Source organism: Moschus berezovskii, chromosome 20 (genome assembly GCF_049115385.1).
Source record: "Moschus berezovskii isolate FMDL1 chromosome 20, NW_MosBer_1.0, whole genome shotgun sequence".
In the NCBI taxonomy this organism is placed as follows: Eukaryota; Metazoa; Chordata; class Mammalia; order Artiodactyla; family Moschidae; genus Moschus; species Moschus berezovskii.
In genome coordinates, this window is record NC_142479.1 from 38,169,192 (window position 1) to 38,187,320 (window position 18,129).

General features: G+C 39.7%; 1 protein-coding gene across 4 annotated transcripts in view; it reads left to right on the top strand.

Annotated features, from left to right (window-relative positions):
- NUP88 (nucleoporin 88) overlaps positions 1-18,129 on the top strand; it is a 30,167-nt gene that overhangs the window by 3,597 nt on the left and 8,441 nt on the right. For 2 of the 4 annotated variants that reach the window (XM_055404326.2, XM_055404343.2), the window contains exons 2-16: positions 32-201; positions 921-1,046; positions 1,838-1,924; positions 4,877-5,050; positions 7,826-8,012; positions 8,752-8,899; positions 11,487-11,585; positions 12,798-12,888; positions 15,120-15,221; positions 16,196-16,354; positions 16,921-17,046; positions 17,129-17,194; positions 17,326-17,406; positions 17,666-17,792; positions 17,953-18,071. In XM_055404326.2, the coding sequence (XP_055260301.2) occupies positions 32-201; positions 921-1,046; positions 1,838-1,924; positions 4,877-5,050; positions 7,826-8,012; positions 8,752-8,899; positions 11,487-11,585; positions 12,798-12,888; positions 15,120-15,221; positions 16,196-16,354; positions 16,921-17,046; positions 17,129-17,194; positions 17,326-17,406; positions 17,666-17,792; positions 17,953-18,071 (1,862 nt within the window). Of the gene's footprint in view, positions 1-31; positions 202-920; positions 1,047-1,837; positions 1,925-4,873; positions 5,051-7,825; positions 8,013-8,751; positions 8,900-11,486; positions 11,586-12,797; positions 12,889-15,119; positions 15,222-16,195; positions 16,355-16,920; positions 17,047-17,128; positions 17,195-17,325; positions 17,407-17,665; positions 17,793-17,952; positions 18,072-18,129 lie in introns of all 4 variants that reach the window. The other 2 variants (XM_055404320.2, XM_055404333.2) reach the window with 1 other exon arrangement.

Below are 18,129 nucleotides of genomic sequence, written 5' to 3' on the forward strand. Positions count from 1 at the left end.
ACTATTTTGACCAATTTGCTTTAATTTTCAGAGATTGCTTTGCATAAATCCACCCCTGTTTGAAATCTATCAAGTCTTGTTAAGCCCAACACAACATCATGTAGCACTTATAGGAATAAAAGGACTTATGATATTAGAATTACCTAAGAGATGGGGAAAGAATTCTGAATTTGAAGGTGGAAAATCAACAGTGAATTGTAGGTAAGTTGTATTTCCATTTAGTGTTTATCTGTATAATTTGTAATACATGCAGAAAATTCCTTAAAATCAGTGGTTCTTAAGGTGTGTTTACTCTGATACTATTGAAATGTCAGTGTACTGTAGTCTGCACATTGGCTTCTTGTGATAATGACTTTTGTAGTATATATGATATATATAGTATATATATTTTGCCTAGATTACCACATTGCTGTCTCATTGGAAGTCAGGCTGTTTTATCAAGTAGGTTGGAATAAGATGCTTTAAAAGCAATTATTATCTGTGAGCTAAACAGTTTTCTTATAAGTATAACTTAGTTTTGTGTTTTTTTCTTTGTCAACAAATCTTGAGAAATGAGAGTGTGAAAAATCTGAAAAGAATATAAGGTAGAAACATACCTTTAGCTCCACAACCCTTAGGTTGGGCCTCCTTGAAAATATTTCTTTTCTAAGTCTGTTTCATATCCACAATAGGAGTGACAATAACTGCCTTTGTATTTTCTTTACAAAGTTACTAAAAGGGTAAGTTACTCTGTCTAAAATCACTGGTACTCTATTAAATACAGATTAGAAAATATTTGATTCTTTGATACTGGTTGGTAGAGACTTTGAATGCTGTCTGAGCAAGATGTTTGAAAAAGGAATTTAAAGGAAAGAAGAGCCAAAAGTGTTGAGATAGGTTTTCCTTTAGAAAGTTTTGGAAAATTGCTGTCTTTATTTTAGTACCACTCCTGTTGCTGAGAGATTTTTCACCAGTTCAACCTCTCTGACTCTGAAGCATGCTGCATGGTATCCGAGCGAGATGCTAGATCCCCACATAGTGCTGTTAACATCAGACAATGTCATAAGGTAAGTCTGTATCTTACAGTTTTGTGAGTGGGAAGATTCTCTTAATTGCTTGGAAAAACTATCTGATGACTGCTATAACCTGTTCTCCATCATGGGAGCAGTGTTCAGCTGCCCTATCTTACACGTCTTAGTTACTGCTGTTCCCTCTCAGCTAGTCTTTCTGCCTCCAGTCTCTCCATTCCCAATCTATTAAAATAATCTCCCTAAAACTGCTTTTACCATGTCACTCTTTTGGAGGTGATATAGTATAGAGAAAAAGAGAATTTAATTGGGAAGTAAGAGATTTGAATTCTTGTCCCAATGTCACTTCTGTCTTTGGGATGTTAAAAAACAACAACTTGGGCATCTGTTTCTAATTTGTCAAATAAGCAAGTTTGATTTGATCATTTCTAAAGCCGCTTTCCAGGTTTGCATTGTTATGATTAAATGTCCTCATCCTACAGAGATTGATATTACCAGTTAACTTTCTGGATTTTCCTTATGTGAAAAGTTTGTGAGATGACTAGACAAGGTGTATACGGCTAAGAACTGAGGTACAGTGGTTGGGGAAGGCTTATATAAGGAGTTTTGGTAAGGGCAGAGAATATTTCTTCATGTACCAAGGATGCCTTCTTTTTGGGTTGCTTCAGAACAAATGAAGTAGGCTACTTTTGTCAGTAACAGCCAGATCTTTGGCAAATGGTTGTAATGACTGGTAGGAAAATTCTCAAAAACTGGGTGGAAAAGAAGGAGCAACTTTAGGAAATAAAAGAGAATTTTAAGTGCTGGCTTTCTTCTCTTTTGATTGATAGAATTTACTCTTTGCGTGAGCCCCAGACACCGACTAAGGTCATTGTACTTTCTGAAGCAGAAGAGGAAAGTCTAATACTCAACAAAGGGTAAGTTTTTATTTCTGTCATTAAATTTTTAAAAATTGGTTTATTGGGATTGTAAATGCAATTTAAGATTATAAGATTTTCCAAAGGTGACTTTAGCATGGTTTTTGGTAATATGAGAAATAAGAAAAAATAGGCGATATGAGTAGGTAATAAGAAGTTACAAATCTGCAAGTTATTCTGCTAGCTTGATCTTCTTTCATGAAAGTTCAAAACTGTGAGTAGCCAAAACTTAGTCCCTGTTGTATCATGAATAAGAGAATGAATATTTCAAAGTCACAGAAAAAGTGGAAGGTGAGAGTGTTGGGCTGGAGGCCTGCCGGCTGTTCACTCAGTATGGACGAGCAGATTGCTGGACCCGCAGACCAGCACCTAGTACCCCAGAAGCTGGAGTGGACCATGGACTGCCTCCTGCTTCTCATGTGACCCTGGCTTATGTTACTTTTCTTGTCCACTGCAGAGCAAGTTCCCGGCTAGTTTGACCAGTAACAGAATCACCCTTTGAACTTACAAACTCCCTTCCTCTGGCCTCCTGCTTAGTCTTTCTGGAGATTACCACATCCTATCACCCGCAGTGAAGCCTGTAGTAGCAATATTTCTGGAAGTTCCAATTAGTTCTTTTAATGTCTTCCTAATGGTCATATCCTATAGTCTATTTTTGTTTTTCTGTTTGTTATTCCTTTGAATATTTTACATACAGCTATTCTGTATGTGACAGTTTCAATATCTGAAGTCATAGCAAGGTGGGGATCTAAACCTGTGTGTGTTCTTCCTCCTGTCCTGTAATCACAGTTACTTCCTCCTGTGCTTGCTGTTCTCTCATTGTGAACTTGTGTTTACTTGATCTTAATGTTTGGAAATGTCAAGAGCCCAAGCTGGGAGTATGTTTTTCCAGAGAGGAATTTCTTCGGCTTCTGTTAATAGAGGTTACCACTAGCCTGGGGCCACATTAATTCTTATTAATTAATTAATTCATTAGTGCCAGAACTGAAAGTTTTCAGTAAGATGACTTTAATATCTTATACAGCATTAGCTTCTTAAAGTCCCATCCATCCATCTCCACGATGGGGAAACACCTGCAAATTGATAGGTCCTGTTCTGGTGTCGGCAGAGCATTTCCATAGTTTCTCAGCCTTTGCCAGACTCACCGTCTAGATGAGAGGCTATAGAGCAAATGCAGTTGTTAAGAGCTTTGGCTCTGGTGTCAGCACCTGTATTCCAGTCTTAGCTCTGCCACTTGTCAGTTGTGGTATCTGGCAAGCTATTCAATTTCACTTGGTCTCATTTCCATCACTTTATATTCCATGAATGTAAAAAGTAGTGACTATTGGGGACTTCCCTGGTGGCCCAGTGGTTGGGAATCCAACGCACAGTGTAGGGGCCGCAGGTTCAGGCCTTGGTCAGGGAACTAAGATCCCACATGCCATGGAGCATCCAAGCCCGTGCAGCGCAACCACTGAGCCCAGGTGCCATAGCTAGAGAGGCTGTGCATTGCAACGAGGGATTCCACATGTTACAACTAAGACCTGACACGGGCAAATAAGTAACACTTAAAAAAGAGTAGTCACCATTTACTTGGATTATTGTATAGAATAAATGAGATCATGCATAGAAAGTGCTCAACATGGCACAGAATAAGTACTTATTAATTGATACTTTCTATCATTACTAGAAATATTACTATATTAAGTTCCAGTTAGGTTTGGATAGCTTTAAGTCTTTTTTAAATAACCGATGTGTCTATTTGTTTCATCATTGTCCTAATTGTTTAGTTTAACTCTCAGGCAGTTCTTTTATTCTGGATTTGGGGATTCTTCATTTTTTGCCTCCTAATACCATATACCTTTCCATGTGATAAAGGAACTAAGATGTGGTACTTATCACACCTTGGAATGATGTTGACTATCTCAAAAGCTGTATGAAATTGTGTTTTTATTTTCACCATATGCATTACCTTTGTATTAAACTGAATCTTTTTGAAAAACCAGTTATACAAAATTTTTAAAATAATAAAATAGCATGTTTTATCATTTATTTTTCCTGATTATAAAGGTAATGTATATTTTTGTAGAAAATAGGGAAAACTATAGAAAAGTATTAAGAAAATGAAATATTTAAAAATTTCCTATAGAGTGATCTTAATATTGCACCAGAGTGCTACTTTTTGATATAAATCAGATCATTCTACTTCCCTGCTCTACTTCATTCATTTCCCAGAGAGGCCATGGCCTGAAGTCCTACACGGGTCTGCCCGCTTACTGCACATTTCTACCTCCGTCCTCCCACCACCGTGGCTCTGAGCTCCAGCCACTTAGCCTTCTTGCAGTTCCTCAGAGCATCTGCCTCAACTACTCCTCCTTAACTACTGCTCCTCCGCATAACCACAGACTCACTGCCTTCCTTCAAATCTTTGCTCAAATATCACCTTATCAGAGCCTTTCCCAGGTCACCTAAAGTAGCACCTCCATCAGCACCCCCTTCCCCTGCTTTATTTTTCTTCATAACACCTTTTTCTGATTTTGTGTTATCTGATTGTGTCTTCTCTGTTGACATCTTTTTCATTAGAGGGCAGGGCCTTTGTTTAATTCGACGTTTCCCAGAACCTACAGTGCCTGGCACAGAGGAGATACTTAGTAAATATTTGTGGACTGAATGCATCCTACTGTTTAGAAATAACTATGGACGTCTTTATTTGTTTTTTCCTGTTTCTTTTGTGTATTTATGCGTGTCTGTATGGGTGTGTTTTTACTATTTGTGTGATTGTATATTTAAACAGTTTATATAGTTCTGTGGTCTGCTGCTTTCATTTAATTTTATGAGCCTTTTCCAGCATTGTTTAACATTCTTCATAATCGTAACTTTTCATCTTCTCACTCCATTGAATACAAATTCCATGCCACATGCTGTTATTGGAAATTTTGTTTTCATTTTGGTTTTTAACTCTGTTTTCAGAAGGGCCTACACTGCATCTCTGGGAGAGACAGCAGTTGCATTTGACTTTGGGCCATTGTCAGCAGTCCCGAAGCACATATTTGGACAAAAAGGCAAAGAAGAAGTAGCAGCTTACCCACTGTACATCTTATATGAGAATGGGGAGACTTTCCTTACATATATTAGTCTGTTGCACAGGTAAGCTGAGGGGGGAACCCACCTGAAATGAAAGTCGAGCTTGTGCTGCAGTATAGATTGTCATGGTTGGACCCAGGGTCCATGTTTATGAGTTTGTGGAAATATTGCAACCTTTCAATGCTGGCTTGCCCATTTTGGAGAGAAAGTTTGTATAGATTATTTGACCTCTTTTTCTTCATATTATTTGGGTAAGTTCTATGGAATAATCTCTTAAAGCTGGATTTGTGTTCACAAAGTCTGGTCAGTCAAAAAATATTTACAAATGGTCCCCAACTTAGACTTACTATTTTATGACGGCACAAAACCAGTTACATTCAGGAGAAACTACTTTTTCATTTTGATTTTTTTCCCGGGCTAGTGATAGTCAATTGATAGCTTCTTGTGATGCTGGGCAGTGAGCACAGCTCCCAGTGAGCCACACGATCACAAAGGTAAACAGCTGACACACTTACAGCCATTCTGTGTATTACTCTCAGTACAGTACTCAATAAATTAAATATTTAACACTTCATTATAAAATAGACTTCATGTTAGACGAGTTTGCCCAATTGTAGACTAATGTGAATGTTCCGAGCACTTTTAAGGTAGGCTCGGCTAGGCTATGACGTTTGGCAGGCAAGGTGTATTAAATCCTTTTTTGAGTTAAAATACTTTCAACTTAACAATGGATTTATTGGAATGTAACTCCACCTTAAGTCAAGGAAGATCTGTATCGTGGATCTTATGTGAACAGAATACCATGGGGATGGTGAGACATGGTAATCTGGTCTTCTAATGTCCCAGTTGTGGGAAAGAGACATAACATAACCATGGAAAGGTAATGATTTAGACTATATTCATGGTACATAAAAGCCCAGAGGAAGGAGAGATGATTCTGACTGAAGAAGTTAAGATTTTCATGAAGAAGGACTGTGTCATATGGAACTTAAGGCTTTAATGCAGGATTAAATGAAGCATCAATGACCATTTTAGTCAGAAGTGCAGCTTGAAGTCAAGTATGAAGATAGGCAAATGCAACTGTCATCCAAGGTCCCAGTGATTAAACACTTGGGACTAGAGCTGAAGATTCAGGTAGGGAGTATTTAGGGATAAACCTGGAGGTATCTGTCCAGGGAAAACTTGGTGGAGTCAAGTACCTAGTTAAGGGATGTGGAGTCTTTTCTGTAGGAACAGGGTAATAGGAAGGATATTTGCTCAAATATCACCTTATCAGAGCCTTTCCCAGGTCACCTAAAGTAGCACCTCCATCAGCAGCCCCTTCCCCTGCTTTATTTTTCTTCACAACACCTTTTTCTGATTTTGTGTTATCTTATTGTGTCTTCTCTGTTGACATCTTTTTCATTAGAGGGCAGGGCCTTTGTTTAATTCACTGACAGGTCACCTAAAGTAGCACCTCCATCAGCAGCCCCTTCCCCTGCTTTATTTTTCTTCACAACACCTTTTTCTGATTTTGTGTTATCTTATTGTGTCTTCTCTGTTGACATCTTTTTCATTAGAGGGCAGGGCCTTTGTTTAATTCACTGACGTTTCCCAGAACCTACAGTGCCTGGCACAAAGGAGATACTTAGTAAATATTTGTGGACTGAATGCATCCTGCTGCTTAGAAATAACTATGGACGTCTTTATTTGTTTTTTCCTGTTTCTTTTGTGTATTTATGCGTGTCTGTATGGGTGTGTTTTTACTATTTGTGTGATTGTATATTTAAACAGTTTATATAGTTCTGTGGTCTGCTGCTTTCATTTAATTTTATGAGCCTTTTCCAGCATTGTTTAACATTCTTCATAATCGTAACTTTTCATCTTCTTACTCCATTGAATACAAATTCCACGCTACATGCTGTTATTGGAAATTTGATTTCTAAACAGGAGGATAAAACAGTTGGCTGGAAAGGGACTGGTGAGAGGGACTTCTAAAGAAACTGTTCCAAAATTTAGCTTATGGTCTTCAAGAGTTTAAACTCTGGTGGTAATGTGAGGGAGAAATGAACATAGTAAATATTACAAAGGAAGGGTCAATAAGACTTAGTTGCTCTTTGGATAAGGGAGTGAGGCATTGACACAAATAGTGAGGTCAGGAAAGGCAACTAATTTGAAATAAATATTTCCAGTAATTTGGAAGTATTCTATGGACAGTTGGAAATACAGGACTAGAGAGAAAACTGTTCTGGTGAGAGAGTCAGAGTATAAGAATTCTGGGAAAGTTTGTAATTAGAGAGGCATAGGGCCAAAGTCTGAAGATCATGATTTATTTATAAATCAGCTCAATAGATAACCATTCAGGGCTCAATATGTGGCAGAATATGGGAATACAAGATCAAAGGCAGAGTCCCTGCTGTGTGGTTCCTTGTTCATCAGAAAGTCATGCTACAAACCAAAACCGTCGTACAACTTCAGTAGAGTGGTGAAGGCATAAAGCACAGTAAACTGCGGGCTGGCCCCTTTCAGCCTCTGCACTGTTGACAGGGGCTGCCCTGTGGGGCAATGTTTAGCAGCATCTCTGGCCTCTAGACACCAGTAACCTGTCCCCATCCTCCCAGTTGTGGCATCCACAAATGTCTCCAGATGTTACCAGTGTCCCCTTGGGGACAAAATTATCTCCAGGAGAGAAGCACCAAAGAGGTGGAAATTGAGCGAGAAAGTGAAAAAGTGGAGACACTGGGAATAGACTATATTTTTAATCAGTGTCTGATAGCTGGAGACAGAGTCAAAAAGGGTTTTAAGTGATAGATACGGTCTTCTGTCAACATTTCCCGAGTATGTTTTCACTCTTTTTAGCCCTGGGAGTGTGGGCAAGCTGTTGGGCCCGTTGCCCATGCATCCTGCTGCTGAAGATAACTATGGCTACGACGCTTGTGCTGTGCTCTGCTTACCGTGTGTCCCTAACATCCTGGTGATTGCTACTGAATCAGGAATGCTGTATCACTGTGTTGTGCTGGAGGGGGAAGAAGAAGATGACCAAACAGTAAGTCGGGCGATCGTGGGCATATTCGTATCTCCAACACTGGGGACAGTTCTTAGAAAGGTATGAAGGCTTTGTATAGGAGAAATTTTATACTTTACGTGTGTGTGTGTGTGTGCATGTGCTCATTCGTGTTTGACTCTTTGCCACTCTGTGGACTGTAGCCTGCCAGGCTCCTCTGTCCATGGGATTCTCTAGGCAAGAATACTGGAGTGGGTTGCCATTTCCTCCTCCGGGGGATCTTCCTGACCCTGGGATCGAACCCATGTCTCCTTTGTCTCCTGCATTGCAGGCAGATGCTTTACCTGCTTAGATACTTATCTGGCACTTATTTTGGAATTTTATATCTGGCACTATTTTGGAAACTTAACACTCAAAATTAATTGAATCCCACTCTAAATACTTAAACTGAAAAAAGTTAGGATGTACCTAGCTTATTTGGTCCAGCAGCCTACATGTTTCTTAACTCTAAACTGCTACGTTTGGTGACAGGTATAAAGAACCTTTGAATAACTGGATTGGCTCTTCTCTAAATTTGTGTGTTTACATCTTCCCAAGAGCAGAGAAGTCTTTTATTCTCTTTTAAGAGTAACAAAGCACACGGTTGGAATAGAGGGTGGAATTAAGAAAAGTTTGGAAGCACTATTTGATACAGTTTTTTGCTTGTTTTTAGTTGTGTACATTTTCAAAGGAACATGAAACACTAAAGTTACAGTGCATGTTTTTTGTTTGTTTTTTACAGTCAGAAAAGTCCTGGGATTCCAGGGCTGACCTCATTCCATCTCTGTATGTGTTTGAGTGTGTTGAGTTGGAGCTTGCCCTGAAACTGGCATCTGGAGACGATGAGCCCTTTGATTCTGACTTTTCTTGTCCAATCAAACTTCACAGAGGTAAAGTGTTCACTAAATTTAGTTCTTATATCTCATTATATTTATATGAGATTATCACAAACCATTCCTGTGTAATTTGTTTTTTGTGTGGTTCCAGCCTTTAAAAATTTGACTAGGTTCTTTTGGCCTTTTAGCCATAACATTACAGTATAGATTCAAGAAAAGCAAATTTCCGAAGTTTTCATTCAGATCGTGGTCTTCAGGCTGGATTAACTCAGATTTATAATAGTCATTTTTTTTCCTGGTCTAATCAAAAGTAGGTTCATTTTTCAAATTGTTAAATGTATGCAAACTTTAATAAACTGTAAAAATAATTTTAAAAATAAAGTGATAATATACTTGTATTAAGATATCTCTTTAAAATACCTTTCTTCATTTGAGAACATACTGTCTTGTTATACCCAGACCCATCTGAATGTTACCTTTTTATCTTTCTTTTCTTGTGCTTTAACTTATCTGGGTTGGCGCCAGAGCTTTCTGGCGGCTTATCTCTCCATCTAGGGAGCGCTTGGCTAAACTGCTGGTGACAGAGTGTGTCACTTGTGTCATTCACACTCAGAATGGCTGAGCAGAAGGAGTCAGTAGCTAGGAGTCTGCAGGGTCCTCGGTCTTAGTTACAGCTCTAACATTAATCGGCTCAGTCGTATTGGACATTTTTTCAGCCTCTCTGATCATTAATATCTCACCTAAAAATAATAGGGATAACATAGGATGATCTCTGAAAATCCTATAATCCTGTTTGCTCCTCAACTTTTTCTTAGTCTCCTCTAAGATCTAGGTGTCTTCCCTGTGAAGAATGAGAAACCAAAGCTTCCTCAATCGGGAATAATGGGGTGAACCTTTCATAGTTTTCCTCTCTTCAGTCCAGAGAAAGGGAGTTCAATCCTGAAGCAGCCTGACCTAATCTGCTTACAGTCTTATTAGCTAGTTTGCCCAGGTTTAGTAATACTGACTTCAACTCTGTACTAAAGTATAGTCTAACATTTAAGAGCATAGTAGCCTTTATATAATAAACCTGCAAAGAAAACTCATTGGGCATGTCTGGTCTCTCTAACTGGAGAGATATAGTATAAATATTAAGTCTCAGAACTTTGCTTTATAGACGAGGAAATTGAGACCTAGTGAGGTAAAGTAATGTAAACTAATTGGTTTCCTTATAGATACATATGTCTTGGGGAAATCTTAATTATAGGCTTTTCTCTTGATTCTTTGAATAAAGAACATTTTCATATATGAAACTAATAAATTTTTCACTCATTCATGTTTGTACTTAAAGCATATTACAGTTCACTGAAACATTCCCAGATTTTTAATGACAGAAATGAATGGCTTATGTTACCACATATCTTGTCAGGGATGTCTAGCAAATTTACTACTGCAGTTACTAGTATTTCCTTTTTTCATAACAGATTCTGTCACATCCAAATATTAGAATTTTTCTGTTGACTTCAGCACCACAGACACATTTCAAATAGCCATTTTAAACAATGGGAAACTAATGAGATGATTTGAGCTTTGGAAGTCCCAAATTAAGTCTAAGGTGTGGGCAAATGAAAAGAAACTTTTCAGTACTTTATTGTTCAGAGAGATGATTACCATAGAGATTTTGAGAAACCTTTTTTTTGTTGTTGTTCATAACATAATGCTGTTTTCAGAGGTGTCATGCAGAATCCCAACATATAAAACAGATAAAAATAATATAACGTTTACTTTACAACATTTACTTACTATAAACTCAGCAGTGAGAAAGTAAGGATGTTAGATAAAAGAAAAATTTGGTTTAGGAGCTTATGGTTGACAGTTGCCATCTTAAATCAGCTTTAGTATATACATTTTTTAAAAAATATCTTGTTTTCATTGTTTAATGTTTTAAAAATCCTGAGTCATGGGGATAAATATAAATAATAAATATTCATCTTTTAGTTTAACGATACTGTTACTGATAACTAGGGCTTCAAAGAAATAGAGAAAAAAATAGAGAAATTTTCATTAAAATTATGTAATAACTGCTCATATTTCTTGGTGTAAATACAAAAACTATATCTAAAATTTCAACAAACAATTCTCTGTAAGTCAACGTTATCAGGACAAGAAAAACTGCACGTTTCACACCTGACTTACCATCTGTGACAGGACTGTTCACTAAGCTGCTGTGCTGAAGTCTTTTCAGCACCTGTGCTGGAGGAGTGCAGTAGCTTCAACAGTTTCATGTAAGAAGATGTGTGCGAGCACAGGTTTTTTACAGAGCTAGAGCCTTTCTTACCGTTTTATTTTGAAAACTGTAAATAAATGCACAGAAATGGACAGATAGGCATAAGTCAGTTCCTTGATAGCAAGTGTTTATGTTCAGTGAACTCTGTGTTAATACTTGGAAAAAGAACATATTTGAAATGAGTTTCTTAATTATACTTTTAAAATGTATTTGAAAACTGAAGTCATGTTTTTAAATTCCCAAACCCCTGACACAGTGCCACAGTATGAAGGTCCTGTCGACCTTGCATCACATCACCGGATGCACTGTGGCCTACTCAGGTGAATTCTCTTAGTTTTCTAATGGCTCCCTTTATATTGTTGATTCCATTTTCAGATCCCAGGTGTCCTTCAAGATACCACTGTACTCATGAAGCTGGTGTACATAGTGTTGGGCTCACTTGGATTCATAAACTTCACAAGTTTCTTGGGTCAGGTGAGTTCATAGAGTCTTTCAAAAATTAGTTTGGAACAGAAAACCAATAGAGGTTATGACACCAAAAGATAGTTCTTTGAAAAGATCAGCAAAATTGACAAACCTATAAGGTAAACTGACCAAGAAATAAAGACTCAAGTTACTACAGTTAGAAATGAAAGAGGGGCTATTCCTGCTGACCATACAGAAATATGAGATTATAAGGACACGCCAAGAACAAAAGATGATAAGGGGATAACAACAACTGTATGCCAATTAGATAAGCTAAATGAGATGGACAGATTTCTGGAAAGATACCAATCAACGAAACTGACTAAAAAAGAAATAGAAAATTTGAATAGACCTATTATATAACAATATATAACATGAGATTGAATCAGTAATCAAAACTGATTTTGATTACTGTGCTTTGCTCAGTGATGTTTAATTCCCCCTGGGCTGTAGCCTGCCAGGCTCCTCTATCCATGGAATTTTCCCAGCAGGAATACTGGAGTGGGTTACCATTTCCTTCTCCAGGGGATCTTCCTGACCCAGGGATCAAACCCACATCTCTTATGTCTCCTGCATTAGCAGGAGGATTCTTTACTACTGCACCACCTAGGGAGCCCTTTGAAGAATTAATACCAATTCTTCATAAACTCTTACAAAAAACAGAGGAGAAAGCACTTCCCTAATTACTTTATGATAATATTGTGATAAAAGCCAGACGATGACATCCAAGGAAAGAAGACTAGAGACTAATATCTCTTATGAGTATAGGTGTAAAAATCTTGAAAAACAGGAACAAAAGTTGGAGGACCCACTTTGCAATTTCAAAACTAATTAGAAAGGTACAGTAATCAAAACAGTATGATAATTGGTGTAAGGATACAGATATAGGTCAATGAATAGAATTGAGAGTCCAGAAATGTACTCTTACATTTACAGCAAGTTGGTTTCAGCAGGGGTCCTAGAACAGTTACATGGGGAAAAGAATAGTCTTCAACAGATGGTGCTGGGACAAGTGTACATCTACATGCAGGAATGAAACTGGACTATTACCTCACGCCAGACACAAAAATGAACTCAAAATTGATCAGACTAAAATATGAAAACAAAAATTATATACCACCTAGAAGAAAACACTTAAAAACAACCTACATAATAGGGGTAAATATTTGCTATCCATATATGTGATAATGGATTTGTGTTCTATAATGTGTTCTTTTGTAGATGAAGAAGATAAGGACAGTTTACAGGAACTGGCTACAGAACAGAAATGCTTTGTAGAACACATTCTTTGTACAAAGCCACTGCCATGCAGGTAAGGACCTTCTCACCCTTGTAAACACAAGTAGTAGTTGTTTCAGTAATTCAGGTCCATGGGTATATGTGTATATTATACTCACATGTAGACAGGATTCTTCACCCCAAAAGAATCTGTTCTTCAAAAGCTCTCCTGTGCCCACGGCCACTCCACATTGTGTGTCCTCTATCTCAGGTATTTCCCCTGTCATAACCCCAGGCTTCACTTGACTAACTCTGATTCTTCTATCTGATCTTAATATCATTTTATAGAGGGTTCCCTTGATTTCCCAGAACCCCTTCAAATTCTTTTATTCTTTATCTTTGAAGCACATATTTATATTCACGTTTGTGTTTATTTACTGTCTGTCACCACTGCTAGAATATATATGTTTCATGAAGGCAGAGACCACGTCTGTCGGTTTCATACTTTTTTATATAATTTATTTTGGGCTGTGCTGGGTCTTCCCTGCGCCACAGTCTTCTCCAATTGCACCAAGCGGGCACTGTTCTTCATTACATTGTGAGGGCTTCCCTTGTTGCAGAGCACAGTCTCAGCAGTTGTGACTCATGGGCTTAGTTGCTCCAAGGCATGTGGGATCTTCCCAGACCAGGAATCGAACTCATGTCTCCTGCAATGGCAGGTGGATTCTCTACCACTGAGCCACCAGGGAAGCCCTGTTTCATACTTTATTTATACCATCACCTCATGTCTGTACACTGGTGTCTTGACAGGGTGCCTGGGACATACTCAGTAAACATTTAATGACTAGAATAAACCAAAATAGGTTCCAGGAAAGGGCCAAGAGTGAGTAGAGGAGACCTGAGCCAGGAGTCAGCACTTTCTTCCAAGCGGTGAGTGGAGGACGAGGAGCCCAGCCCAGGAGGGAAACTGGAGTAAAAGACTGCCAGAGAGACAGAGAGAACCGGGGGAGGGTGCTTGGGAGGAGGACGTTTCAAAGAGGAGGCAATGGGCAGCAGCCTCAAATAAGCATAGCAGAGCATTGCAGAGAGGTGAAGTGTCCACACAGGGGCTCATCAGGAACCACAGAGAAATGCTTTTGGGGGCGGGAGAGGATAGCAAAGGTGAAAAATGATTGGGGAAAACAGGTAATAAAAATCTCATGTATAAACATTTCATAAACAGGTAAAATTAAACAGTACTGAATACGAATGGATATGTACATAGGAAAGCTATAAAACAAAACAAGAACCTGAGTATCAGAGAAATCAAGTGGAAGGTTGTGGTCAGGGAGAGTCATGGGAGGTCTAAGGCCCCTGCAGTGTTCTAAGTCTTGGCCTGGAGAGTGGTTGCAGAGTGCACATATGTACTGCTTTGTGTGTATATTTCACACACTAAAAATACAAAATAAAAATTTTAACTTCCCAGACTACCCCCTCCCCCGCGACTCACCATCAGTCCCCTCCCTCTGCAAAATAAGACAACTGAAAGATGTGGCAGGAGAAACAGTGCTGCAGGCTCCTGTGGAGAGACTGCTGGCCCTAAAGGGAGAGGGAGTAGGTTGAGGAGAGTGCTTCAGATGGGACAGGTGTGAGCTGTTTGTAAGCTGAGGGTAAGTACACAGTGGGGAGGTTTGTGATCGCAGTCGATAGAGTGGTTCTCAGAAGAGGGGAGAGGGGGATGGTATCTGCCGCACAGGGGCAGAAACAAGCTGTGGGGGTGGGAGGAGCATAAGGGCAGGAGAGGCGCGCACTGGCAGGAACGACAGTGCCCATCTGAGGTCCACGGTTTTCGGTTTCTTCAGTGAAGAAGGAACCATGACTTGAGAGGAAGCTGCCTGCTGTGCACGGTACAGTGAATCCTGTGACACAGACGCTGGCCTGCGTTGAATTTTTAATGTCAGACACTACTCAAGAGATTCTGAGCTCTTAACTGGGTTGGGTGCTCTGCTAGATAGTCCCTGGGGCTTCTGGGCGGGTAAGAAGCATAGAGAAGTGGCTTCATGGTATCATGGTAACCGCTGAGATGACAGCAAGTACCAGGGGGGCTCCTGAGTGACTTGCAAGTCACATGGCCTCAGGCTGCTGAGTGACAGCTTGATTCAGCCCCATTGGAGCTGTAAGTGGTAGGGTTTTCCAGTCTCCACCTCTGAGGTTACTGCGCTGATAGCATGTCCCAGGCAACTGCTAGCCCAGGCCTGAGAAGGCCACAAACCTCAGCCGTGTTGTTCCTTTGGATCCCTGCCTTGGCTGCTCTGCAGTGTAACTATGGCCATGTGTTCCTTTCAGGCAGCCAGCTCCGATTCGAGGATTCTGGATCGTCCCTGACATCCTGGGGCCAACAATGATCTGCATCACCAGTACCTACGAATGCCTCATCAGGCCTTTACTGTAAGTCCCACTCTTGTGTTCCCACACAGCTCTCGTTAATTCTGCAGAATCTAAGCTGGGATGCTGCCCTCAGTAACCAGACTGAAAATGCATGGTTTATGCTCTGGCCTTCTGACTGGAGGGTTGGAAGTGGGGTATTTCTGTTGCTCCTGCCATCTCTGGAAGAGTTATTTTAGGCATAATTTCTGGCATCTCTTTTGGCTAGCAGAGTTGAGAGCTTCCAAGTGTGGAAAGAATACTAAAATACTGAACTCCATCATTAATATGAGTTAGATAGATTTAGTGATTTTAAACTGTGTCAGTCTCAGAAGTACTAGCCATTTACCTGCACTGCATCCTATAATCAGACCAGCGGACTACAGTCCATGGGGTCACAAAGAGTTGGACACGACTGAGCGGCTAAACCACCACACTACAAGGACAGCACTGTTATCCTCATTCCATAGACGAGGGAACAGGAATAGAGAGGTTAAGTAGATGCTGAAATCATAGGGAATACCGAGAATGAGGCTGCAGCTATGGGGCTTTCTGACTTAAAAGTCCACACTCAACTCTTAATTTCTACATCTCTGCTAGCCTCACAGGCTCATCATAGAATGTGTAAACTCTGGAAGAAGGGTGGTATGCAGCTGAACTCATAATTCTTGTTCCCCTTAAGGAACCTATAGTAGCTATTGGTTATCTAGATACCTTCATTTTTTTTTTTTTTGATACCTTCATTTTTCTGCCAGCTGCCTGAAATGTAAGTTGTCTATACAAAATAATGTTGTTATTAACAAACTTATAGGTTTGAATTATTGCAAAATCAGTCACTTGCCAAGCTGTTAAAGTCTTTAGTCTTTCAAGTTTTCTGAAGTTATTGAGAGTTTTTGTTATATATTATAGTTTCTTCACCCTCAGAATTCTGGATAAATGTGACAGGTTTCCTATACTTAAAACAAGTATCTCCATGGTCAATTTTATTTATTTTGCAGAAGCACAGTCCATCCAGCGTCTCCTCCCCTGCTCTGTACCCGAGAGGATGTTCAAGTAGCAGAGTCTCCCCTCCGTATTCTGGCTGAAACCCCGGATTCCTTTGAAAAGCATATTAGAAGCATTTTGCAACGTAGTGTTGCAAATCCAGCATTTTTGAAGTATGGGTTTTAGGGCATATCAGTTTTTTGTTTTAATTTATGGCTGTGTTGGGTCTTCATTGCTACACGTGAGCTTTCTCTAGTTTCAGTCAGTGGGGACTTCTCATTGTGGTGGCTTCTCTTGTTGCGGAATGGGCTCTACTGCACGGGCTTCAGTAGTTGGTGGTACATGGGCTTAGTTGCACCGCGGCATGAGGGAATCTTAGATTCCGGACCAGAGATCGAACCCATGTCCCCTGTACTGTCAGGCAGATTCTTACCCACTGGACCACCAGGGAAGTCCCAGGGCGTATCAGTTTTAAAAAGTGCCTCCCTTCTCTGTTTTGTGACTATTCTTCATCCTCTTTGTCCTCAGCTGTTTCTTTTCATATACTTTTTATTATGTTGGAGTTGGAATAAACACAGGGCACCTTTAATCAGCTAGTGAGAACAGAGGGAGAGAACAGATACCATTTGAGAAGGCATTTGAGAAGAATAAATAGGAACTATAAAATAGTAGTTATGTCATGAGTTTGTTTTCAGTTGTTTTACTCAACTAAGGAAAAATAATGATAATTTTTTTTAAGATCATCTGAAAAAGATATGGCTCCTCCTCCCGAAGAATGCCTTCAGCTCATCAGCAGAGCCACCCAGGTGTTCAGAGAACAGTACATTCTAAAACAGGACCTGGCAAAGGAGGAGATTCAGCGGAGGTAGGACGGCCTCTGTTCATAGACCAATCAGTCCCTGGATGGTAGTACCCGGCTTCTGATTAAATTTCTTTTGTTTTTGAAGGGTGAAATTGTTATGTGACCAAAAAAAGAAACAATTAGAAGATCTCAATTATTGTCGAGAGGAGAGGTAAGTGCCAAGACCAGAGAGGAAGCAAACAGTTCAGCTACACTGGAGCTGGAGCTCTCCCTAAGATAGCAGTATTAGCAGCTTCACCATCATGGTGGACTCCTAGAGACTCTTGCTTTTTATGCCATTAGGAAAAGTCTACGGGAAATGGCTGAGCGCTTAGCTGACAAATACGAGGAAGCCAAGGAAAAACAAGAAGACATCATGAACAGGTCAGTGGGCTGTATAAACTGCATAACATTCAGTTCCCCATTCAGGTACGACTAGTGTTACAAATTCTCAGGTGCTGGGCACTCCCTGTGAGGTGTATCCCACAGAACACAGTGCAGTGATGCTTTCCCCAAACTTGTGGAAGGCCCTCCTTCACAAGCACCAGATTCCTATATTAGAACCGTTAGTTGGGATTGTGTTCCTCCTGAGGAGCTGAGATCTTAAGCTGCAGCGTTTGCTTATTACTTACTTCTTGCACAGGATGAAAAAAGTACTTCACAGTTTTCACTCTCAACTCCCAGTTCTCTCTGACAGTGAGAGAGACATGAAGAAAGAATTACAGCTGATACCTGATCAACTTAGACATTTGGGCAATGCCATCAAACAGGTAGGAATGGATACAAGGTGGCTACATTTGGTTGGTACTTTTTAAAGTGTTGCTTCTACAGAAAATAATTTTGTCAAGTGTAAAAAGAATAGGCTAAAATAAATATGAAAATGTGTAGCGAACCACAGCTAAAGTGTCTGTGTTCTTTTTGATACTTAAGGTTACTATGAAAAAAGACTATCAACAACGAAAGATGGAAAAGGTACTGAGTCCTCAAAAGCCCACCATCACTCTCAGTGCCTACCAGCGAAAATGTATTCAGTCCATCCTGAAGGAGGAGTAAGTAGTACTACTAATCCGCTCTTACTGCAAGGTAGTTTTCACTTTGCAGAAAGCC